This window comes from Petaurus breviceps, unplaced genomic scaffold, assembly GCF_028583685.1.
Source record: "Petaurus breviceps papuanus isolate PSGF00001 unplaced genomic scaffold, PetGlider_PUasm1.0 79, whole genome shotgun sequence".
NCBI lineage: Eukaryota > Metazoa > Chordata > Mammalia > Diprotodontia > Petauridae > Petaurus > Petaurus breviceps.
Window position 1 is genome coordinate 3,752,172 of NW_027186523.1, and position 9,968 is coordinate 3,762,139.

The 9,968-nt window shown below is 37.3% G+C and overlaps 1 protein-coding gene across 5 annotated transcripts in view; it reads right to left on the reverse strand.

Annotated features, from left to right (window-relative positions):
• LOC138175790 (branched-chain-amino-acid aminotransferase, cytosolic-like) overlaps positions 1 to 9,968 on the reverse strand; it is a 261,129-nt gene that overhangs the window by 28,991 nt on the left and 222,170 nt on the right. For all 5 annotated transcript variants that reach the window (XM_069106269.1, XM_069106271.1, XM_069106270.1 and 2 more), the window contains one exon: positions 558 to 643. In XM_069106269.1, coding sequence (XP_068962370.1) covers positions 558 to 643 — 86 coding nt within the window. The remainder of the gene's footprint in view (positions 1 to 557; positions 644 to 9,968) is intronic.

Sequence of the window (9,968 nt, forward strand, 5' to 3'; positions counted from 1 at the left end):
CACACACACACACACACACACACACACACACACACACACACACACACTAGCTGTGTGTCCTTGGGCAAGTTACTTAACTCCAATTGCCCTCCAAAAAGCAAAAAAAAAAAGGAAAGAAAAGAAGAAAGAAACAGGGAGCATGAATATAGCTGGAGGCAAAAGTTTTTATGCATGTTTATTATAGAAAAACTATTCCTCAGCATCATACAATGTTTAGAGAGCAAAAATCAGGGGTCTTTAAGTAAAATGATGGTACACATTTTTGTAACACCCTTCAGAATGCAGTTTTCCTTTTTCTTTCTGAGAGCCTGCCTAACAGGTTTCTCTCAATCCTTTGGAATGAATTATACTTATTTGATGAACCTGCCAAGACACTTCTTTTAAACAAGCTCTTCTTTCTCATGTTAAGATTGAAAGAAGAGATAAGATTAGTTGGAACCACAGGGTTATTATTTCAACACTACCCTGGGCTTATATCCATTACTGTTTATCTCATGACAAGTTGCAAGTGGAAAATCTCTACAGTTAGAAAAATTGTTAATGACAAAATCACCCACCCATTTGTGTGCCAAATCCAGTATACTTTGCCTTGTCACTCCTGGAAGAATGATACCATCTAGTGGTGGAGTTGCCAGTTCATCTTCTGCAAGAGAATAGTAATGATAATTAGAAGGGGGAGGGGCACTTTTAAAATGTAGATCTATACATTAGATACAACATGCATAAACTTCAAGTGCAACAATAATAACTAGATCTTAACCAATTTTGGCAAACAATATCTCAGATTCAAGGAAGATGTTGTTATCATCTTTCCATTGTAAAGCTTCCCAAATCATTCAAATGACAGATAAATCTGCGAAAGAAGAAAAAAAGACAACTGATTTAATTGCCATCAGTTTGCTATTGGCCCAGAGAAAGATAACAGCTTTCCCCACAAAAAACGAACTGAGAAGACACAAACTCTCCTAATGAAGAATAATACAGCCAGGGAAGAGCTCAAGCTATGCTGAATCTGATTTTTTTTTAAGTATTACTCATTATTAAGTTGTCCTATATATGACACAGAAAGGATCATTTCCCTCTAACTCACATGTGACAAACTAGGACACAGATCAATTTGGGGGGCTATACTGGCTAGATTCTGCCACCACATTTCTCTTTCTCATATGTGAAAATCCACCTACTGGTTTTTATAAGGTATTTTTATGCCACTAATTCATTCGTCCATTCTACAAAGGTGTATTAAGCACCTACTCTGTGCAAGTCTACACTGGCATTCCTTCTGCCTCTTCATGAGAATTCACATGGAAACCTTTCATGAGAAAGTGTAATTGGTCTCCAGCACCTGTTCTGCTTCTGACAGTGGATGCCATACCATAAACATTACTGATCCTCACTCTCTACAAAGAATAGAGCATCAGAACTCAGAGAGAGAAGAAAAATATCACCTATGAACTAACAGACTACATATTCTATCACTGTTTTATAGACATAATTTATTATTTAAAGCTTACTGGATTACAGTACTATGAGGGAGGGTTTCAGTAGCTTGCCCTCTGTCCCCATTTTGTTAAATGTTTTTATCAATAAAGGCATGGTTAGGGGCAGCCAGGTGGCTCAGCGAGAAAGAGCACCAGCTCCAGTGTCGGGATGACCTGGATCAAATCCAGGCTCAGATACTCAGCACCACACCCAGAAATAACTGGCCATGAAACCTTGAGCAAGTTACTTAACCCCGATTGCTTTAAAAAAAATAAAGGCATGGTTGCATCCTTATCAAATTTCTTAAATCACAAAAAGCTGAGGACAGCCTACCCAATAGATGATGAGTCAGGATAGAAAAAGATGTTTATATGATAGAACATGGGACTGAATTGTATAAAAGGGAATTTAATAGAGTACAATGTAAAAGTCTGGAATTTGGCTTCGAGAAACTAATATCTTAAGTCCAAGACAGGGAAGGTATGGCTATAGAGGAGTTAGTCTAAAAACAATCCAGGGGATCCTGTGTTATGTAAGCTCAATGAGACAGCCATGTAGATATTATAGTCTAAAAAACTAATGTAAACTTGATTTTACTCATATAAAGAGATATAGATCTCAAAAATAAAGAGTGGATATCCATACTGCAGGACCACTAGGTGGTATAGTGGACAGAGAACCAAGCTTGGGTTCTGGAAGATTCATCTTTGTGAGTTCAAATCTGGCCTCAGACATTTACCAGCTGTGTGAACCTGGGCAAGTCACTTAACCCTATTTGTCTCAGTTTCCTCATCTGTAAAATGAGCTGGAAAAGAAGATGGCAAACCACTCTGGTATCTTTGCCTAAAAAACCCCAAATGGGATTACAAAGACTCAGACACAACTGACCTAACAACACAATCCACATTGCACACTACAATCAATGGTCAAATCATGTCTACAGTACAGAGTTTAGCCTTGATTATCACATTTTAGGAAGAGGATTACCAAGCAAGAGAGCACTGAAAGGAAGGAATGAGGATGATGAATGGTATAGAATTCATGTCATATATAAAGATTAACTGAAAGAACTTAAAATGTATAGCCTGGAGGAAAAAAAAGGCCTAAGGGAGTTGGGCTAGCTGTCTTCAAGTAAGTTAAGAGATGTCTTATGGAAGAGGTACAGCACTTATTCTCTTCGACCCCTGAAGGTAGAACTAAACATGAGTGATGTAAACTGCAAAGAAATAAATTTAGGTTTGATGTAAGGAAAACTAGTTTGTGGTTGTTCAGCTATTTTCAGTCCTCTGCGACTCTCCATGACCCCATCTGGGGTTTTCTTGGCAAAAATACTGAAGTGGTTTGCCATTTCCTTCTTTGGCTCATTTTACAGACGAGGAACTGAGGCAAAAAGTTAGATGACTTGCTCAGTGTCCCTCAGCTAGTAAGTATCTAAGGTCAGATTTGAACTCAAGGAGATATCTTCCTGACTCCACAGCCAGTGCTCTCTCCATTATACCACCTAGCTGTCTTCCCAACAATTATTACTACTGCAAAGTGGAATAGACCACATCAAAAGGTAGTCTATTCTCCTTTATTAGGGGCCTTTAAGAAAAAGAAGGTTGCATTGGGGCAGCTAGTGAATAGAGCACCATCTCTGAAGTCAGAAGTACCTGAGTTCAAATCCAGCCTCAGACACTTGACACACTTACTAGCTGTGTGAACTTGGCAAGTCACTTAACCCAAAGGCCCTGCCCTCCCCCCTCCAAAGAGCAAAGAGAAAAAAAATGTTGCATGGTCACTTAGTGTTAATTCTTTTTCATAGTTTTAACCAGATGACCTTCCCATTCTAAAATTCTATAATTCTAAGATATGAAAGAAGTAAAAGATACAGAAGAATTCAAGTATATAGTTATGAAATTATTTATGTGAACTTACAAAAGTTTAGCAGTAAGAACATTATAAAATTAATTCATATGTGATGAGGAAACACAAATAAAGGAGAAATCTTTGATACCACTTCAAATCCTACAATTGTAGAGCTGAAATATAAACACATATTTAGAGATCATTTAGTCCAGTGCTTCTTAAACTGTGGGTAATATGTGATCCATATGGGGTTGTGACCCATAGTTTAAGAAGCACTGATAGGTCACGAGTGAAAAAAGTTTATGAAGTCCTGATCTAGTTCAACCCCCCTCATTTTACAAGTAGAGAAACTGAAGACTAAAAAAGTTAAGTGATTTGCCCAAGGCCACACTAAAAGTGGCAGAGCCAGGCCTAGAGACCAAGACTCCAACCTTCTAGTCCAGCGCACTTTGCACAACACTGTGCTACCTCCAATATCGATATTTCTACTGAAAGCTATTTTTCTAGATATTTCTCTTGAATTATCCAGATAACTTCCTTGATCTTTTCCTTCTGTGAATACATGTAGGAAAAGTCAAAGAATTGTGACTATTTTCATCTTCTTTGAGAATATAAGAAAGAAAAAGTCTGGACTAACCGTTCTGAGGAGTTTGCTAAGGAATAAATAGTAGAAGAATTAAAACCAGTAAAGGCATGAGTTTTGGACTCTCCCAAACTCCCTTATATCTTCTATAAATACTTGAAAAAATACTGTGCTTAAGTAAGTTGTTTTCCTGTCCAAGATAAGTAACTCAGATGCATTCTTTTTTTCTCAAGCCAGGGGATAAAGTCTGTTAAGAACAAAGTTTGTTTGTTTATTTGTTTTTGTTTTGTTTTACCTTTTTTCTCATAGCTTTACTGGAAAGAAGAGAATCAACATACCCTAGGCAATCATTTTCTTTTAGGTCTACTTGTTTCATCTTCTTCAGTCACAGATGAGGTTTAAGATCCTGGGTTTAAACCTGAAAGGGGCCTTAGAGGTAATCTAGTCTAACTCCTTCATTTCATAGATGAGGGAAAGTTAAAGAACTTGCCCAAGGTCGCAGAGATGGTACATGGTAGAAACAAGATTTGAATGCAGGTCCTTTAACTAAATGCAGCTCATTTTTTCACTTTTATTTTTTTCCCTAATGCTGAAGCCAGCCCCCCGCCTACGTGGAATCTAAGAAAAACAAGATCATGAAGTATATAAGCTGTCTGTTTTATAAAATGCATCTTTTGCACAGCATCCTACCCATTAGGCTGGGGTCAATGTACAGAACATCTGCTCCCCTGGGTGCCAGACAGAGATGACGACATGAAAACATTTGGGTGAGAAATATTCATTTTCCTCTGCAACCACAAACATGTTTACTGGAGCCAGAACGAGCTCCATATGGCCTCAGATTATCCAACACAAGGAAAGCAGAATGTAAGCCCACAAATTCGGCTCGCTTTTGACAGAAAAATCATGTTTAGGACCTGGATTATCTAAAAGCAGCACAACAACAGAAGACCTATTCTTTACCAAATGAGACATTGCTATAGTTGAGAGAATTATAATGATCATAATTTTTAAAAAGCACTGTAAGTGCCAAATAGTTCACTAAGGATATCTATGTAACAGTAGAAGCACTTTGATTGTCTCTGCATTCTAGAGACTTAGAACCAAATGCTTTTACTAGAACAGGCCTCCAAAAGTTCCTGTGGCACACCCAACTTCTGTAAATCAACAGGTATTGGGGAGGGGGAGGGGGCAAACACAGTAAAAAAATAAAATAGATACAATCACAATTCAGTGCTTAGAAAGTATACAATGTAATCCTGATTTATAACACTGAGTATATCTTAAATACTATACCCTCAACCCTTCTGATTTTCTTACCTTTAAGAGGCAGCTGAGTATGGATAAAGGAACACAGGATAATTGAACTTGTGGGATGCTTGTATCAGAGACTCACGGCACAAAACCACATGTACACTTTGGGAAGTGGGTGGGCGGAAGCAAGTATTATTTCTCTCGATTCATAGTTTCCTTCCTGTCTCTTAACACTGTAGCAACAGCCCCACCCAAATATAGGGCAACTTTTGGTATACCAAAAGTTCCTTCCACTTACAACCATTCAGTTCACAATATTATAGAACAAAGTATTAAATGGAGGAAAAAAAAGAGAAACCTTTAAGTGGAAAAAAAAAACCCTCACTAACACCACCAAAATCTAGGAATATATATATATAGATAGATAGATATATAAAATATGCTATGGATATCATATATATGCTATATGTGAATCAGTGGGAATATATCCACTGCTATTATATATGATAATCATAGATACTGAAGTATTATATATAACATATATCACAGGTAGTAAACTTCAATATCTGTGATTATCATAGGTATTATATATGATATATATATATATAATATTTTAAGGATTTTAATAGTGGGGATATTCCTTTCACTGATTCATATTGCAACTATTCTATAATTTAGAGCAAGTTAGCCACCTATGTCAAAGAAAAATAATAAGGAAAAACAATAAGTATTTGGGGAACTGGAAATATGCATTCCTCAGAGAGAGGTCAAATCAATATTTGCAAAATAACAACATACCCTAAATTTATTTATTTCATCAGTAATATACCAATCCCACTACCAAAGGATTACTTTTATTGAGTTAGAAAAAAAAATAGGGGTGGCCAGGTGGTGCAGTGAGTAAGAGCACCGGCCCCGGCGTCAGGAGACCCAGGATCGGTTCTGGCCTCAGATACTTGGCAATCACACAAATAACTGGCCATGTAACCTTGAGCAAGTTACTTAACCCCAATTGCTTTAAAAAATAATAACATAATTCATCTAGAAGAATAAAAGGTCAAGAATATGAAGAGATAGGGGTGGCTAGGTGGCACAGTGAATAGAGCACTGGCCCTGGAGTCAGGGGGACCTGATTTCAAATTCAGCCTTAGATACTTAACACTTACTAGCTGTGTGACCTTGGGCAAGTTGCCTAACCCCAATTGCCCTCCAAAAAGAAAAAAAAAATACTATGAAGGGAACTAATGAAAAACGTGGGGAAAAGGGGACCTAGCAGTACCAGATATCAAAGCAATAATTATTAGTAACAAATAGATTGATCAAGAGAACACATCAAGTAAACAGAGTAGACTATTATTTGATAATCCCCCAAACTGAAGCTATTACATTAAGAACAAAACAAAAACTGGTAGAAAAACTGGAAAGTAGTATAACAAAAACTGGGCATAAATGTCATATTTTATTACCAAATAAGCTCTAAATGTATACATAAAGAGTGATGTTATAAATCAAGAAGGAACAAGGAAGAAATTTTTTTCAGATCTATGGCTAAGGAAAGAATGATCAAGTAGGGGATTGCAGGGTCAGTAAGTATAAACTGAAGAATTTGGGCAGGGGTGCCAAATGCTTAAAAGTTTTGGCACAGATAAAGCCAATAATGACAATATTAGAAGAAAAACAGGTAAGCAGAAAAGAAATTTGCAAAAAAAATTCTCAGATAAAGGTCTTATTTCCAAGATATGTAGGGAATTGCTTTGAAAGAACCATTCCTGAGGGGCAGAGCCAAGATGGTGAAGTAAAATTAGGAAGTTGCTTGAGCTCACCTCCCAATCACCTCCAATACATGTAAAATATGACTCTAAACAAATTTTAGAGCTATAGAACCCACAAATAGACAGAGTGAAATACATCTCCAGCTGAAGACAGCCTGGCAAGCCAAAAGGAAGGGTCTATTGCACCAGGCTGGGAGCAGAGCACAGTCCCGTGTGGGCTGCACCGGCACAGGCCAAGTTGGAGTAGACTTCAGGAGACTGAATCACTGGCAGCTGTGGCAGTTTCCAGACTTCTCAACCCAAAGACAAAATAAAAGGTCAGTTGGGTAACCCTGTTAGAGCTAGGTGAGAGAAGAAAAAGGTCTGGCCCCTGCCCCCAGGGTGGTGGAGGTAGAAGCAGGGCTACGGTGGTAACCGCAGCAGCAGCAGCAGCTGCTTCCAGAGATGCTCACAGATGGTGGTGCAGTGAGTAAAGTGCAGGCCCCAGACTCAGGAGGACCTGAGTTCAGTTCCAGCCTCAGACACTTAACACCCACACAAAAAAACTAGCCATGTAACCTTGGGCAAGTTATTTAACCCCAATTGTCCTCCAAAATAAAAAGGCCAAAAAAAAAAAAAAAAGAAATACGATATTTCAGAGGTCAAAGGAGCTAGGATTGAAACCAAGAATCACCTACCCAGCAAAACAGAGTATAATATTTCAGGGGAAAGTATGGATATTGAAAGAAATAGAGAACTTTCAAGCATTCTTGATGAAAAGACCAGAGCTAAACAGAAAATGACTTTGAAATATAAGAATCAAGAGAAGCATGAAAAGGTAAACAGGAAAGAAAAATATTAAGGAACTTATTAAAGTTGAACTGTTTACATTCCTACATGGAAAGACAGTATTTGTAACTCATGAGACTTTTCTCAGTATTAGGATAGTTGAAGGGAATACACACACACACACACACACACACACATATGTGTGTGTGTTTATGTATATGTAAGCATGTATACATGTGTATATGTATACTTGGAGAGCACAGGGTGAGTTGAATATGAAGGGATGATATCTAAAAAATAAAATCAAGAGGTGAGAGAGGAATATATTGGGAGAAGGAGGAAGGGAAAGAAAGAATTTGGTAAATTATCTCACATAAATGAAGCAAGAGAAAACTGTTACAACGGAGGGGAAGAGTAGGGAATGAATCAACCTTACTCTCATTGGATTTGGCTTAAGAAGGGAACAACATACACACTCGATTGGGTATCTTACCCTAGAGGAAAGTAGGGAGGAAGGAGTTAAGAGGGGGGATGATAGATGGGTAGGCAGACTGGGGGAAAGGGTAGTCAGAAACAAACACTTTTGAAAAGGAACAGGGTCAAAGGAGAAAATAGAATAAATGCAGGGTGGGATAGGATGAAGGGAAATATCTAGTTAATCTTTTACAACATGACTACTATGGAAATGTTTTGCATGACTACACATGTATAACCTATATTGAATTGCTTGTCTTCACAGTGGGGATAGGTGAGTAGGGAAGAAGAGAGAGAATATGGAACTCAAAGTTTTAAAAACAAATGTTAAAAAATATTGTTGTTACATACAACCAGGAAATAAGATATACAGGCAATGGGGTTTAGAAATCCATCTTGCCCTACAAGAAAGTAAGGGAAAAGGGGGTAAGGAAAGGGATAGAAGGGGATATATGAGAGGGTAGACTGGGGGAAGGAGTAATCAGTATGCTTGCCATCTTGGGGTAGCGGGTAGGAGAGAGATGGGGAGAAAATTTGGAGCTCCAAATCTTGTGGACATGAATGTTGAAAACTAAACCATTCCCCAACTGAAAATGTTCAAATAATATGAACAGGGAGTTTTCTAAGGAAAAAATACAAATTATCAATAGTCATTTTTTAAAAGTTTTACACATGACTGATAATAAAAAAAAATGAAAATTAAAGAGTTTACCTCTCACCCATCAGATTGGCAAAGAGACAAAAAGAAGAAAAGTGACAAAAATTGGAAATATAGGGGAAAACAGACACACTTATAGACACACTTAGTAGATCTGTACATTGGTTCTACCACTGTACAAAGCAACAACAATAATTATAGCTAGCATTTATAGAGTGCTTTAAGATTTGCAAAGCTATACATATGTATATACACACATGTATGTATATACATGTATGTGTATATGATTGTATATTTCTATAATATGCATTATATGGATATTTTATATATGTATACATATATATAATTTCGTTTGAGTCTCACAACAACCTTATATATTATCCCCATTTTGCAGATGAGGAAACTGAGGCTGACAGAGGTTGTGAAAGTACCTGAGTTCAGATCCTACTATCTACAAGTACAGCATGATATCAACTGTGCCATCTAGTTTCCTTTTAAAGCTATGTCCCCCAAAATTACTCACTTGTGGTCTAAAAAGCATCTGAAAGTGTGGGTAAGCTATAAGTTCAGTATGAGTCCTCTTCCAACTCTGAGGTTCTGTAATTCAGTGTGTCTGACACTAACCACACCAAAAATCCCTGAGTGATGTATTTTCAACACCTTCCCTGCCAAGACTAGAATGAGACTAACTTTGCCAGTGCTGGTAAAAATTACTAAAAATAAGTCCTAGCACTGATTCAGATTTATAGGAATCATCTTTCTATACCCAAAAACACAGGAGTAATTAGAGGTAGCACATCTGCCTATTGCAACAAAGAAAACATTTCAGATTTAATGCTGAAACCAAAACTAGGTCTTTAAATGACTAAGTATTTCTTAAAGTAAGATTTCTCCTTTCACATTTCCATTGCTCACTATCATGAAAAAAATAGGCTAGTAGCTTAAATCAGACTTGGAAAAGAGTTTTCAAAATTAATACTTCAAAATGTCTGTTATTTCATTGGTGTGAATATTTCCTACACTGATAGTAAATGGATAGTAACAAAAAGTGAGTAAGTGTGGAAGGAAGGGAAGGAAGGAAAGAAGGAAGGAAGGAAGGAAGGAAGGAAGGAAGGAAGGAAGGAAGGAA